Genomic DNA, 16,670 nt, shown 5'->3' with positions numbered 1-16,670 from the left:
CAGCGTTTCTTAAGCTGAAGGAGTTAAAAAACAAATTTAAGCCACGGGTGGTAATACTTAAAGATAGTTTGGGCAGAATGTAAAATGATCCAGGAAGTATCAAAAGAAGATGGCAGGAGTACACAGAGTCACTGTATCAGAAGGAATTGGCTGACAGAGGAATTTCATGAAATAACATATGAGCTCTTGCTCTTGCCTATGTGATGAAGGAGGAAGTTCAAATTGCTATGAAGGAATTGGCAAAAACCAAGGCTCCAGGAGTTGATGGCATACCAACTGATTCATTTCAACAAACAGACGCTGCCCTGGATGTACTCACTAAGCTGTGCCAGGAAATTGGAGGCCAGCCAGCTGGCCACGTGACTGGAAGAGATCTCTATTTGTTCCCATTCCAATGAAAGGTGATCCAACAGAGTGTGGAAATTATCAAACAATATCACTGATATCACATTCAAGCAAGATTCTTCTGAAAATTACCAAAAATCTTTGGAACAATATGTCAACAGAGAACTGCCAGATGTGCAGGCTGGATTTAGAAGAGGTCGTGTTACTAGGGATATTATGGCTAATGTTAGATGGATCTTGGCAGAAAGCAGAGAATACCAGAAGAATGTCTATCTGTGCTTCACTGACTATGCAAAGGCTTTTGACTGTGTGGATCACAATATGCTATGGCTGACTCTGAGAAGAATGGGAATCCCAGAACATTTGATTGTGCTAATGCGAAACCTATACTTGGACCAAGAGGCAGTTGTCAGAACAGAGCAGAGAGACACTGGACTAAAGGGTTCAAAATCAAGAAGGGGGCCTGTCAGGGATGTATTTTGTCTCCATACCTTTTCAATCTGTATGCAGAAGAGATCATCCAAGATGCTGGGCTGTACTAGGAGGAATGTGGCATCAAAAGATTGGTGGAAGAATCATCAACAACCTGTGTTATGCAGATGACACACCCTGCTTAGTGAAACTAAGGAGGGCCTAAAAGCGCTTGCTGCAGAAGGTCAAGGACTGCAGTTTCCAATATGGATTGAAGCTCTAGCAAGAAAACAAAGATTCTCACTATTGAGCAAATTGGCAGCATTAGTATGGATGGTTAAGAGAGTGAGATAATTAACAGTTTTAGTTTACTTGGTTCCACAGTCAACACTCTTGGTAACAGCAGCCAGGAAATCAGGAGACGAATTGCATTGGGAAAGTCAGCTGCGAGGGACCTCTCAAGAGTACTGAAGAGCAACGAAGTCAGGCTGGAGACTAAGGTGCGCCCGATCCAGGCTATAGTCTTTGCAATTACATGCTGTACATCAGAGTTGGACAGTGAACAGGGATGATAGAGAATTGATGCCTTTGAGCTGTGGTGCTGGAGAAGAGTGTTGAATATACCATGGACTGCTAGGAGAAAAACAGGTTTTTCCTGGAGAGGGTGAAGCCAGAATGCTCCTTGGAGTCAAGGATTCTGAAGCTTCGTCAGACATACTTTGGGCATGTTGCAAGGAGGGACTGGTCCTTGGAGAGGGACATCATGTTTGGGAGAGTGGAGGGACAGCACAGGAGAGGAAGATCCTCGATGAGATGGATCGATTCTGTGAGTGGAGTGGTGGGAATGAGTGTGTTTGAGACGGTGAGGTTGGCAGAAGATAGAACGGCGTTTAGGGCTCTTGTACGTAGGGTCACTATGACAAGTGACTCGATGGCACATAACAACAACAACAACAACAACAACAACAATATTCTGTTATTATCCTTTTATTTAGGTTAGTTGACTGGTTGTTATCACTCATTTAATTTCTTTCTTCTATTATTTGTCTTTTACTTGGTTTGGTTTCCTAGTGGCTTGTCAATTTTACTGACACATCTGAAGTATCAACTCTTTAAGTCTTTGGATAGTTTCAACTGTTTTTCTGTTTTCTATTCCATTTATTCCTGCATTAGCCTGTGTATGGAAAGCCCTGTTGTTTTAGGGGTAAGAAATTGTCCTGCCAACACAAATTTATGCATCAACTCCACTAGCTGCTCCATAGGATGAAGATGGGCATTTTCTCCTGTGCTATCTGTTGTTTCTGTTACGCAGTGTTGAGTCAAGGATGATTCATATCAACCCTATGAACAAAAAAAAATCTTAACCCTGTTCTATCCTGTTCCACCTTTACACTTCATGACACACAAGAGCCCATTGCAACAATCACCACATCAATCCACCTGGTCGAGAGTCTTCCTCTCTTTTGCCGACCTTCTATCCTTCCCAGTATCATGCTCTTCTTCAAGGAATAACCCTCCTTAGCAGCATGCCCAAAGTATGTGATTACTGCCTCCATAGAGCACTCATGCTGCACCCTCTCCAAGACATATTTGTTTGTTTTTTTGGCAGTTCAAGGAATGTTCAGGGCTCTTCTTCAAACCACAGGTCAAAGGCATCAATTCTTCTGTCATCTTTATTTACTGTCCAGTTCTTAAATGAATAGCAAGGTATTAGAAAGACTATGGTCTGAATCAGATGCACCTTAGTCCTCAAAATGCCATCAGTACTCTTCAATAATCTGAAGAGGTCCCTAACTGCAGATTTTCTCAGTGTAATGTGTCTCCTTATTTCCTGAGTGCTGGTACAAAGGGTGTTAATTATATACCCAAGCAAGATTAAGTTCTTGACAGTTTCAATCTCTTCTTCAACCATCTAATGTTGCCTATTGGTCCAGAGGTAAGAATATTTGTGTTCCTAACATTGAGATGGAATCTATACTAAAGGCTGCATTCCTTAATCTTCTGCAATAAGTATAAGTCCTCCTCACTCTGCCTAACACAGGTTATTGGTGAGTCTCCCTATAACCCTGATGTCATATTCCTCTTCATTAAGACTAGCTGCTCAAATAATTTGCTCAGCATAGAGATTAAATAGGTATGGAGAGAGAATACAACCCAAACACACTCCTTTCTTAATTTTAAACTATGCAGTGTTCCCTGCTCTGTTTGCACAACAGCCTCTTGGTTCAGGGTCTTCATATTTAAAAGGCCAGCTGGACCCTGAGTAAGATTCTCCAGTTTGGATCTTCCTCTGTGAAGAAGTTAGATTCTAGAAAGTAGATTGTTTTAATTGAAAGTCAGGTGTAAACTGGTCATTTTTTAAATTTCGTTAACAAGCAAGTGTAAACTGATTGATTGTTTGGATTTAGTTAACAATCAGCTGTGGGTTGGAAGCCTTTTGTTTAAATCATCAGGACCTACTAGGCTGGCCTTTGTATTTTAAAGTCAATTGGGCCCTAAGAGTCTGCAGTTTTGGAGTCTCAAATCAACTGTTAGTTGTTAGAAGTGAAATGGAATAAGTGAACATCAACATAGTAGGCATTAGTGGGATGAAATAGACCAGCTTTGGCCACTCTGAATCAGATGATCATATGGTATCATATGTCGGGAATGAAAAAGAGAAGAATTAGTTCTGCATTCATAGTAAAAAAGTCAATTTCAAGTTCTATTCTGATATATAATGTTTTGAGTGATAGGATAATATCCATATGCCTACAAAGGAAGACCTGTTAAGCAACTATATATGCTCCTACATCAGGAGGCAAAGAGGAATAAATTGAGAATTTTTACAAATTCTTGTAGTCTGAAATTGATGGAACATGCAATCAAGATATGTTAATGTAAAATGAGTATAAGGATCCAAGTTGGGGGGAGGGTGGAAGTAGAGGTATGAGCATGTGGAGGGGGGGATTAATCATGGGGTTGTACCATTTGATGGGAGGTAAGGGAAGAGGAAGAATTTGGTGTGAAAAACAATGTATTCTAATTTTGTAAATAAACTAGTATAATAATAATAGAAAAGATATGTAAATGATTGTGCTAATTACTGCCTCTGAAAAACAGCTAGAGGGTCAGTTATGTGTTTGCTTTGACTTGATGGTAAACAACATTATCATGAAAAAGTAAGTGCCAGCAGTGGAATGGTCCTTTTTGGACTTAGGTACTTATCTTAGGAAGCTCCTTGACACCATGGAAGGCCAATACACATGGGGATTTTCCAATAGCCTATACATGCTGAAGCAAATTGGATTTTGTTGAAGAACTGAGAGAGAGGGCCTCCCTAAGAAATGGCTCCCTGAATCTGAACTTCCTTAGTTGAAATAAATGTCTTAAAGCTAAAAAAAGGAGTGGTAAACTTATCTTTCACAACACCACACCAACATCCCTATCCGATGGAAAATGTACTGTATTCACAATTTGACTCCAATCTTTTCCTAAATAAGCCTCTATCTGAGTCAGTCAGGCTGGCAGAGGACCAACAGATACAGCACCACATATACAACATAACACTGTGTTGTCTTTAGCTACATATGTGTGGGTCAAGAGCTTTCTGCAAGGAACCATTCACCAGACAGACCAAGACAGAAAGATCTCCAATGCTATTCAACAAGGAAATTACTAGTTATTGGTGGTTATTTAAATTTATATTGAAAACTATACAAAATTTAAAATTCCAGTCTTCACAATAGAGGAATAGTTTGCACTTAATTGGGTGTGGAAAGACCCCTTCATTCCACAGGACAGCATCAGGTTAGAACCTGACCATTATTTCTTTTTATGTTTTGTTGTTTCAATGTGATGCAGAGTCAGAACAGACTCAAAAATGACCCTTCAGCAGGTTTCTTAAGGTATAAATTGCATAGGAGACTGCCCACCTTTCTCTTAAGGATCAACCAATGGCTTTGAACTTCATGCCTTTGGATTACAACTAAATCACTAGAGCTCCCTATGCTTTCGTCTGAATAAATTTCATGACAATAATTTCATCTGCTTCCCATATAAATAAGCAAAACTAAAGTTATATTTCAGTTATTCATATAGCAAATTTTTATTACGAAATTCTGCTCCAAAGGGTTGAGTGGATTATTTATAAGCAAATCAGGTAAACTTTTCAGACCTTAGCTACTTGGCATCAAGAATGTCAGTGTTGTGCAACAATGAATGAATGGAATTCCAAAATCTCTGTAGATGTTCACTGAAATGAAAAATAAACAACCTAAATTAAAAAAAAAAAAAAAAGAGAATGTCAGTGTTTCTTTATCCAGAGTAACAACTGCCAGAAAACTCCCCAGATGAATAAGCAAACAAAAACTTTCACTAAAGGCACTGCCAAAGCTATACATCTAACTGGCTGTCAACGGTCTCATCTTTTTCCTGCAGAATGACGGAAGGATTTAAACGACCAACCTTTTAATCAGAAGCCTGACGGGTTCCCTTAATAATGACTTCTTGTGTAACATCAAGTCAGTACTGACCCACAGTTGACCCTCTGTGGGTTTTCAGAGGCAGTTAATGGAACAGGAGGAAACCATCCATCCTCCTCCCATGGAGCAGCTGGTGGGTTTGAATTGCATGCCTCTGGGATATTTTAATTTTTATCTATCCCATCAACCACCTAATTTTTTTCATGGATTTCAAAGTAATTGATTAATACACTTGTCCCTAAATACTGCAACATGTCAATCATTCGGGGTGTTCATTCAGTATGTTGACATAACAACTAAAAGTTTATAAAAAGAAAACTAGTAAGGGAAAAGAAATTCCTTACAAAACACAGTGTAGCAAAAATAAGCACTTTGTTTACAGCCACAAAAGACATCCTTGGAACATATATGTGAACAGTAGTAATGAAGACTGCTATGTCCACACAAGCAAATTACCTCTATCAGCCAAACAGCTCCAAACACGCAGGTACTACTACTGCAGGAGGGAAGACATAGGGAAAGCCCCAGCATGGACAGCTGAGCCTAACTCAGTCTCTACCAGCAGTAAATCTTTTCTCAGCATAGTTCCTAGATCTCTTGCCTCCATTCCGACGACAGACACACAACTGCTTGGGTTCATGTCAGTACAGGGTATAAAGAAGCAGAAAAGCCAAGATAAAATGTGAACAAGAGCTTCACAATAAAACACAAATTCTGGGACACTTGCAAAATTGAAGAATCTAAGTCCTACATGCCTTCCTTTTCCTCAATATGAAATCCATTAAAGCCTAGAAACACTCCTCTGATAGCCAGGAACAACTGCAAACTTTAACAAAGATGGTTAGTAATGAAAAACTTCTCCTCTCCATTTTTTCTCTCACTCACCCTGTCTGCCCATACTAGTTTTAGTAACATTAGTAAATGTTTTATGAAATTCTATGAGGTAGTACAACTTTCTATTTATTCAGACAAATGATGCATTACTCACCATGCAGGGCCTATATGAATAATTAACATTTAGTCATTTTAAGTTGTAAAAACACCTCAAATATTTTTATGAGGAAAAAAGAATGCAGTAGTAGTAATAATTGTATTACATACTTGTTACTTCCTGTAAGAAATCCAAACATGGTCGATTACTTCCAGAAATACTTATTGAAACAGCCAATGGGGTCTGCCCTTCATAGTTCCGTGTGTTCGTATCTGCTCCGTAATTATATAACATTCGGGCACAAAGCACGTCATCCCGCAGGGCAGACAAGTGCAAAGGAGTCTGTCCATCTTCCAAGCGACCCAAGTTTGTGTCTGCTCCTCTCTGAAGAAACATGCGGCAATAAGAGTGGTTGCTTTTAATCACAGCATAACGTAGCAGGAAGCCATTCTGAATGTCAATGTTGGCATTGTGGTCCAAAAGGATTTTCACACAGCTTGACCGCTCTCGGATAATGGCAAGTTGAAGTGGTGTTGTGCCTTTATCGCTGAGTGGGTCAACCTCGGCCTTGAACTCCAGCAGGAGTCGGACAAACGAGTCTCTTCCATAGTGAGCTGCCACGTGGAGGGGAGTCCAGCCATCATTGCTTTTGGCATTAATGATGTCACTCCTGTACTCAGATTCCAACATCAAGCGTGCGATCCGGGCCCGGCCATGCATAGCTGCATAATGAAGAGCAGTGAAGCCTCCAATTAAGTCCTTCACTGTGGGATCAGCTGGAGGTAAAATCAAGACAAAGACATCAGTTATCCCTACAACAAAACTACAAACATAGCACAGCACACTGCAGCCCATCCTTACACAGTAAACATCTGAAATGATCTAATTTCACAGTGAACATCAAGTATTGCTTCCTTGGCTTAAGTAGTATAGAATGCAAAAGAAATTTTACTTTAGTAGAAAGTTAATGAGTAGTAAAATTTGCAAAACGTTTAGAAAGATATATACAAAACACACAGTTCTCTCTTTTGGCTAATCTAACAGTTTTTGTCTACTTCAATGCCTCATCTCTGTACTGTTTCATGTTTCTGTTGTGTTTTGAACTTTTATTTTCTTTTGTGCTTTTATTTTTTATTCTATTTTCTATTGTGCTGCTTCATGGCCTTAAAAAAAGCATGTGTAGTGCTATCTGCTGTTCTAAATTATGGATGTCCTGTGATCTAGAAGATTATGTCCTTTTAGGGTATATTAGGTTTAAAAAAGAAAAAGTTTTTGTGATCTGTAAAAAATTCTAAGGCATGTTCTAAATCTATGTTATCTTGATAAAGCCAGTTTTCCAAAGTTAAGAGTCTATTCTGGATTATAAATTCTCTGAGAATGTGACACTTTTAAGAATTAAGCACCCCGCTGTGAAAAACTAGCAACCTCAGCAATGTGTAAGTATTATTTCTAAAAAAAAATAGTTATAAAAATCTCTCCTAATCTGACCGAAAGTTTATGAGGAAGACACAGGACAGAGCAAGGTTTCCATCGGTTGTTCAAAAGGTTGCTATGAGCTGTAGAGGCACCTAACATAACACAATAAATTGATTCAGGGGGCAGAGATAGACAAAACAAAAAAAGCTACAATGATTTAACTGCTATGTGACTCTTTAAGTCACATGTCTTTGTTACTTGGCTCCTATCTTTTCTTAAGCCAAAGGTCAGTCAGTGCTTTGTAACATAGAATCTGACAGCGGGCAGAACAAGGGCAAGGAAGAATCACTCTGCGAGGAGACAGAAATGCTCATGCACTGCTGGTGGGGCTAATAAATGGTACAATCGCTCTGGAAGGCAGTTTGGCAGTTCCTCCAAAGGGTGAACATAGAAATCACACATGATGCAGCTATCTATTCCAATACTAGGAATATACCTAATGAGAGCAAAGGAACAAATGGAGCTATGTACATCTATGTTCTTAGAAGCATTATTCATAAAGCAAGAAATGTAAAGAGCCAAAATGCCTTTCAACAAACCAAGAGAAATTGTGGTACATTCACACAATGGATACTATGCAGTACTAAGGAACAACAAATTTGTAAAATATTACACAATGTGGGCGAGGCTGGCCAACATTGTTGTTGCTGTTATGTGCTGCTGAGTCACTTGCGACTCATAATGACCCTAAATACAAGAGCCCTAAACCCTGCTCTACCCTGTGCCAACCTCACTGTCTCTGACACACCTACTCCCATTACCCCAATCTCGGAATTGATCTATCTCATTGAGGGTCTTCCTGTCTCGTGCTGTCCCTTCACCCTCCCAAAAATGATGTCCCTCTCCAAGGACTGGTCCCTCCTTGTAACATGCCCAAAGTATGTCAGATGAAACTTCAGAATACTTGCCTCCAAGGAGCAGTCAGGTTTCACCCTCCCCAGGACAAACTGGTTTGTTCTCCTAGCAGTCCATGTATATGCAACACTATTCTCCAGCACCACAGCTCAAAGGCATCAATTCTCTTTCTATCATCCCTATTCCCTGTCCAGCTCTCTGACGCATAGCATACAACTGCGAAGACTATGGCCTGGATCAGGTGCACCTTAGTCTCTAGCCTGACATCATTGTTCTACAGTACTTTGTAGAGGTCCCTGACAGCTGAATTTCCCAATGCAATTGGTCTCTTGATTTCCTGGCTGCTAGTACCAAGCGTATTGATTGTGGAGCCAAGACCAGACTTTCAAAAACCCTAGGTACAATAGAGCACACTTAAACTAGCAAACATGGCAACTGAGGCTGAGATTTCATATACGGAAACACAAAGGAAGAGGAACAACTGTAAGCAGATACTAATGACTGAAACGTGGATTGTGAGAAGCATGAATGTATGAAAACTGGATGTTGTTAAGATATAAATGGAACACACAAATATTGACAATAATAGGTATTGGCAAAGTGAGATGGCTTGGCATGGGACATTTTGAATCAGATGCTCAAATGATCTACTACGCTGGGGGTGAAAAGGTGAGAAGAAATGGGGTCGATTTCATAATTAAAAAAATCATTTCTAGATCCATCATGAAATACAATGTGGTAAGTGGCAGGATGATATCCATGCGTATACAAGGAAGTCCAATGAATACCACTATCATTCAAATATATGCACCGACAACTAGAGCCAAAGAGGAGGAAATAGAAGAATTCTACTAACTTTTGCAGTCAGAAATTGAGCGAACATGCAATCAAAATGCATTGATAATAATGGGTTACTGGAATGCAAAAGTTGGGAACAAGGAAGAAGGATCAGTGGCTGGATATGGACTTGGTAACAGAAATGAAGCAAACATTAGGCAGAGTAAAAGAACTCAGCCATAAAAGGACAAATATTGTATCACTGTGAAAAGTAGGGAGGATTGAAGGTAACTAGGGAGGTGGGGGGGATCAGGAAAGCAGAGAGAGAATGTACACTCAAAAAGACTGTAAAGGAGCAGGACAAGGATCAACCTGGGAAAAAATGATGAAAGGACAGAGCAATCAGCAAACAGAAACAGGGTATGTATCACTGTTCAAAAGGGAAAAGGAAGGAAGGGGAAAAGACGAGCAGATATAGGGAGAAGGAGAATAAAGAAAAATATACTACTAGGGCAGCAGAGATTAGTGGATGGATGGTAGAGTGAAAGAATAGGTCAGGAGCAATAGGGATTTGATGAGATGAGGTGATAAAAGGCATGTTGTTGTTGTTGATTGCTGTTGAGTCGCTCAACACAACTCATAGGGACCCTATAAACAAAAGACTTGAAGGCTTTCTCTAACTATCGTCATTTCTCAAAGTTCAGAGTTTCCAGAGGTATGCATAGAGCAATAATAATTACATAAAATAAAATGTATATGAATGAAACATATATGGATGAACAATAAATAATATTTTTAATACAACAGAAAAAATTTAAAGAAAAAAGAAAAGATCACTCTTCCAATTCTATTCAGGAAACTCCTCGGAGTCATTAAATTGATGTGACAGATAAATCAGTTACATTTAACTACCGGGGCAAGGATCTCTGGTAACATAATGGTGAAAGCATTTATCTGCTATCCAAAATGTCAGGCATATGAACCTACCAGCTACCCTAAGGAAGAAAAAGAGAGGATGATTAGCTTGCTTCCGTAAAGATTTACAGCTTTGGAAACCTTATGAGGCAGCTGTGTTTTGTCTTAGAGGTTTTTTTTTTTTTTTTTTTTTGGCAAAAGGACCTTCCTTTTTGATCTTAATGGTCTAGGATTACAAACCTTTTTACATATAGAATACCTTCTTTCCTTTTTGGCTTATGAAAAAAAAAACCTCTATTTTTTTTTAATACAAACAAAAAGTCTTTAAAGTTATCTAATTAAACATCAAAGTACTGCTAAGTAAAATGTTATTCTAGGATACATTATGACCATGGATTCTCTTAGAGAAGTTTGGAAGAATAAAAAAAAAAGCAAAATATTAATAACTTGTGCCTACTTCCATTGCTATTGAGTCAATTTTCGCTTACAGCTCCCTTCACTGGATTTCTGAAGCTCTACATTTTCATGGGAGGTCATTATTCATCTATCTCCTGCAGAGTGATGGGTAGATTTGAACCACCTGTCTTTTAGTTAGCAGCATGAGATGTGGCTCACTATGCCACCGAAGCTCCTAATACTTAGAGAGAATTTCAGTTAAGATGCTAACAAAATCTGTAAAAGGTAACATTTTTTAAGGTCCGCTATTATCAGTTGAATAATTTCCAAAAATACTCAAAATCAAATGAGAACAGACAATGGTAACAATGCTTTTAACTATTTAACAAAAAGAAAAATATCCTATTTGTCTTTGTCTTAAAGTACTTATTAAAAAAAAAAGCAAAGGAACTCAAACTCACTGCTACTGAGTTGGTTCTAAGTCCCAGGCGACCCTCCATTGGGTTCTTGAGGCTGGAAACTGCCAACAGGAGTCGCCCATATTTCTCCACTGCTTGCTGGTAGATTCAAATTGCCAGAAAAGTATAGCTTTTGGGTTAGCACCAGAGCTCCATGCATACATGCATGTGCGCACTCATTTGTGTGTGTGTGTGTGTGTGTGTGTGTGTGTGTGTGTGTGTGTGTGTGTATTTCGTTGACTATGCAAAGGCATTCAACTCTGTGAACCACAACAAACCGTAATTAACCCTGAGAAGAATGGGAATCCCAGAAAACTTGATTGTCCTTATGAGAGAACTATATGGACTAGGAGGCAGTTGTCAGAACAGAGCAAGGAAACACTGCATGGTTCAAATTCAGGAAAGGTGTAGCCAGGGATGCATCCTATCTCTATACCTCTTCAATCTACATGTGGAACAGATCATCCAGGAGGCTGGGCACTACAAGGAGGGATGCGGCATCAGGATTGAGGAAGACTCATCAACAACCTGCATTATGCAGATGACACAACCTTGCTTGCTGAAACTGAGGAGGATTTGCTACTGAAGGTCAAGAACTGCTGCCTTCAATATGCGTTGAAGCTCAGCATCAAGACAAAGATTCTCACCACTGGGCCAATTGGCAGCATCATGACGGACAGTGAGGAGATCAAGATTGTTAACAGCTTCAGTGTGCTTGGCTACACAATCAACACTCTTGGTACCAGCAGCCAGAAAATCAAAAGATGAACTGCACTGGGAAAATCAGTTGTCAGGGACCTCTCCAGAGTACTGAAGAGCAATGATGTCAGTGTAGAGACTAAAGTGTGCCTGATTCAGGCCCCTGGTCTTCAAAATTATTTGCTATGCATCAGAGAGCTGGACAATAAGGATGATGGCAGAAGAATTGATGCCTTTGAGCTATGGTGCTGGAGAAGAGTAGTGAAAATACTATATATTGCTAAGAGAACAAACAGTTCTGACCCAGAGATGGTGAAAACAGGCTGCTCCTTGGAGGCAAGAATTCTGAAGTTCCATCTCACATACTTTGGGTATATTTCAAGGAGAGACCAGACCTTGGAAAGGGACTTCATGCTTGTAAGGGCAGAGGGACAGTACAAGAAAGGAAGGCCCTGCCTGGAGAGATGGACTGACTCAATGACTGGGTTAATAGGGTTAGGGGTATCAGAGACAGAGAGAGTAGGGTTCAGAGCTGTTGTACATAGGGTCACTATGAGTCGAATGACTCAAAGGCATAATACCAACAACAATAAATAAGCACACCTCTACCTATTACTGTGTTACTTAACGAAAGCAACATTTTAATAAGAACGTTTTAATAAAGCATTCTGCTGCCATCTACTGGTCAGGAATGAATAAGGGTTTCCATTTTGCTAAGTCAACACTCACTCAAGCAGGTTTTGGGTAATTTGCTTATCTAAAGCAAACTAAGTGAAGACAGGCATAAAATCTGAAACCTTCCTATTTAAATGAAACCATACCCCTACCAAAGACATCCATTCTGACTCTGCACCTGACCCAGGCTTCTAACTGATCATTCTGGTTTAAGGCCCTGCTGAGAGTCTGCCTTTCCACCCCAGAATTATGGAATCAGAGTCTACATTTTAACATGACTCCTAGGCTAAAAGAATCTATAAGATTAGAGCCACCTGGGGATCTTGTTAATCTGTAAATTCTGACTTTGTATTTGTGAATGAAAAGACAAATTCAGCATGGGCCAAGCCCTGCACCCGTTCTAAGCCCTTTTACAGGCAGCACCTCTTAGAATACCTTGCTCTCCTTCTTACAGCGTTCATTCATCAAGGGTGTATTGAAAAGTACCAGCTAGCATTCTTATTGGCAGCCTTTATCTGCTCTATTTGGCAGTAAAAGTAAAAGGACACTCTAGGAAATTACCTTTTCACCTTCAATTTTCTACTTTAGGTTTTTTAAGAAGTCCGACATTCTACATTATATTGAGCTGGGAATAAATACGGCTTGTCAAAGACAATGACTTGTTTAGTTTTGGTAAAAACTGTTAAAATGCATTAACAAAGTACATCCTGGGAACACAACACAAGAGGAATGAGGTAAAGGGTTACTGCTGTTGTCAGGTGCCAGTGAGCCTATGACAACTCACAAAGACCCAATGACAACAGATCAAAACCTTGCCCTCCTCCTGTGCCATCCTCACAATCTCTGTCATGCTCTAGCCACAGTCTCAGTCACTGTGTCAACCCATCTTGTTGAGGGATTTCCCCTTTCACTGACTGACCCTGCACAATGTCTTAAGTTTTCAAGACAACTTCTGATAACTTGCCAAAAGCATGTAGAACAAAGTTTCACTATTCATGCCTCTAAGGAGCAGCCTGGTCACACTTCCTTCAAGACCTAAGTGTTTCTTCTTCTGGCACTTCAGTGCACTTACGGTAAATCCTACAAACAACCCAAAATGGCTACGTATGTTAAGCCAGCTAAGTTCTTATTAGACTTGTTTTTCTAATTTCTGCTCAGAATGCATAAAAACTCATTATTCACCTGTTGTTTCCAACCATGCTTGCAGACCTAGCGGGTAACAGTTTTCCTCTTAAACTAAGAGTTGCAAATTGTTAGCATTCTCTATCAGCCTATTCATTTTAATATGTATTAGGGGTTACGTGTGGTGGTGTTGTGTACTGTCCAGTCGGGACTCAAAGCTGACCCTCCAGCAGGTTTTCAGAGGCAATAAATCACATGGGAGGAAAGGGATTGCCCATCTTTCTCCCATGGAGCATCCAGTGGATTTGAACCACCTGCCTTTGTGCCTTTGGGACAGCAGTGCACTTATCACTAGGCCACCAGAGCTCCCTGTTGTTGATAGGTTCTGTCAAGGAGACTATGATTCATAGCAACCCTATATACAACAGCTCTGAACCCTGCTCTATCCTGAGTCAAACAATGTCTCTGACACACCTACTCCCAATATCCCAGTCACGGAAGAAATCCATCTCATCCCTTCCTCTCTTGTGCTATCCCTGCACCCTCTCAAGCATGATGTCCCTCTCCAAGGACTGATCCCTCCTTTTAATGTGCTCAAATCAAAGTATGTCAGAATCCTTGCCTCTAAGGTGCAGCCTGGTCTCATCCTCTCCAGGACAAACTTGTTTGATCTCGTAGCAGTCCAGGGTATATTCAATACTCTTCTCCAGTAGCACAATTCAAAGGCATCAATTCTCCTTCGATCATCCCTAGACCTTGTTGAGCTTTCTGATGCACAGCAAATAATTGCAAAGACTATGGCCTGTATCAGGTGCACCTTTGTCTCCAGACTGACATTACTGCTTTCAGTACTCTGGAGAGGTCCCTGCAAGCAGACTTTCCCAGTGTGATTAATCTTTTGATTTCCTGGCTACTGGTACCAAGAGTGTTGATTATGGGGCCATGCAAACTGAAGCTGTTAACAATCTCCTCTTCACTGTCTATCATAATGCTGCCCATTAGCCCACTGGTGAGAATCTTTGTTTTCTTGACGTTGAGCTTCAATTCATATTGAAGGCTGCAATCCTTAACCTTCTGCAGCCATTCTTCAGGTCCACCTCAGTTTCAGCAACCAAGATTGTGTCATCTGCATGACAGGTTGTTTATGGGATATAAAAACCGTCCCCTTCTGGTACAATGACAGGACACATAGATCAAAGGAATAAAATTGAGAATCCAGAAATCAGCCTATCTATATATGGTCAAACGATTTTTGACAAGGAGATGAAATCAGTTAAGTGGGGAAACGATAGCCTTTTTAACAAGTGGTATTGGCAAAACTGGAAAACATTCTGCAGAAAACTCAAGCCAACAGCCACACCCCACTCCAGACACAAAAACCAACTCAAAGTAGATCACGGACCTAGGACTAAAACCCAAGACTATAAACTTCATTAGAGAAAAGCTTGGAAGAATTCCAGAAGTCCTAATCCACAACATAAACAGTCTTCCAAAGCATCCTGAAAAACCTACAACCAGGAGAGGATAAAATAGATGAATGGGATCTTCTAAGAATAAAGCCCTATACACATCCAAAAACTTCAACAGGGTAAAAAGGGAAGCCACAGACTGGGAAAATATATTTGGTAATGACATGTCAGATAAGGCATTTATATTTAAAATTTATAGAATACTCGAGCACCAACAACCCAACTGAAAAATGGGCAAAGGATATGAACAGTCACTTTACCAAAGAAGACTTTCAGATGATGAACAAACACATGAATAAATGTTCAAAATCCCTAGCTCTAAGCGATGCAAATCAAAACAACTTTGAGATATCATCTCACCCCAGTAAGACTAGCAAAATTTAACAAAACAACAAATGCTGACAAGGTTGTGGAGACACTGGAACCCTTATTCACTGTTGGTGGGAGTGTAAAATGGTGCAACTACTGTGGAAGACAGTATGGTGCTTTCTTAAAAAGTTGGAAATAGAAATACTATTTGACCCAGCAATTCCACTACTGGGAATATACCCTAAAGAAACCAGAACTGTCACCCAGGCAGATACATGCACATCCAAGTTTATTTGCTGCTTTGTTCACAATAGCAAAGAGTTGATAAAAACCCAAGTACCCATCAACAAACGAACGGATAGAGAAACTGTGGTATATTCACACAATGGAATACTATGCTGCATTGAAAAACAAGGAACTCATGAAATATTACACAAAATGGGTGATCCTGTAGGGCATTATGCTGAGTGAAATATCTCTGTCACAAAAGGAGAAATATTTCATAACACCACTATTGTAAAGCAGGACTGACAGGGCTGGGGGAAACTGAGAAAAGAGGGGATAAATAAGGTATACTGCATTGAAACAGATGAGGAAGAGAAATGTTTAAAAGGGATATATAATTAGGTATTGTCATGATAAGAGTACAGAATGAAAGCTTCACAGTGGAGTGGACTGGGGGGAGGGGACTGTATAACAATAAAAGAATTTTTTTTTTTACTTTTCAAAGAGAAAAGTGAACTGGGGGGAGGGGTGGTCAGGGAGGAAAGTGCAACAATGAATGAACAAATGAATGAACGGAAATCCAAAGTCTCCGTAAACGTTCATTAAAATTAATTAAAAAAACTGTCCTGTTTCCCCACAGAATGTTACACTGACACCCAAAGTCCCCCACAATTTTAATATTCTACATTTTCTCCTTAAAAAAATTAGCATATGATCTTACCTCTTTTTTAAAAAAAGCATTTACACTTAAAAATGGGATGAAGTGGGACCTCCTTCTTAAGAACGCTGCTAGAGCTACTAAAAAACCTTGCATTTACAAAATAGTTGATAAAAAGTATTCCTCTGGACTGTACAAGAAGGGAGATACAGGGACCACTGATAAGCCATGGTTGACAAATATCAATCAGACTTGGCGTCTTTCTCTCCTGCTTCATCAAAGGGTGAACTCATTTCATTTTTATTTTCTCCATTTTCATTTTTGTTGGCCACTTCAGCTTGTTTTCCCTTTGCTCCTCTTTTCCCTTTTGTTTGCACTTTTTTCTCAGAAGACTTCTCCTTTCCTGCTGCCTTTTTAGGCTTCATGTCCACTTCTGAAGGTGGCTCAGCTGACAGCCTTTTCTAATCTCATGGGCTACTCCTTCAC

At 39.8% G+C, this 16,670-nt stretch overlaps 1 protein-coding gene across 1 annotated transcript in view; it reads right to left on the bottom strand.

Annotated features, from left to right (window-relative positions):
* ASB7 (ankyrin repeat and SOCS box containing 7) overlaps positions 1–16,670 on the bottom strand; it is an 89,313-nt gene that overhangs the window by 26,277 nt on the left and 46,366 nt on the right. Inside the window, exon 2 of the mRNA XM_006900054.1 lies at positions 6,321–6,926. Coding sequence (XP_006900116.1) covers positions 6,321–6,926 — 606 coding nt within the window. The remainder of the gene's footprint in view (positions 1–6,320; positions 6,927–16,670) is intronic.

This window comes from Elephantulus edwardii, unplaced genomic scaffold (assembly GCF_000299155.1).
Source record: "Elephantulus edwardii isolate Elephantulus edwardi_28Jun2011 unplaced genomic scaffold, EleEdw1.0 scaffold00272, whole genome shotgun sequence".
Lineage (NCBI taxonomy): Eukaryota > Metazoa > Chordata > Mammalia > Macroscelidea > Macroscelididae > Elephantulus > Elephantulus edwardii.
Note: the sequence above shows the minus strand (reverse complement) of the source record. Positions and strands in the feature narration are given on the sequence as shown.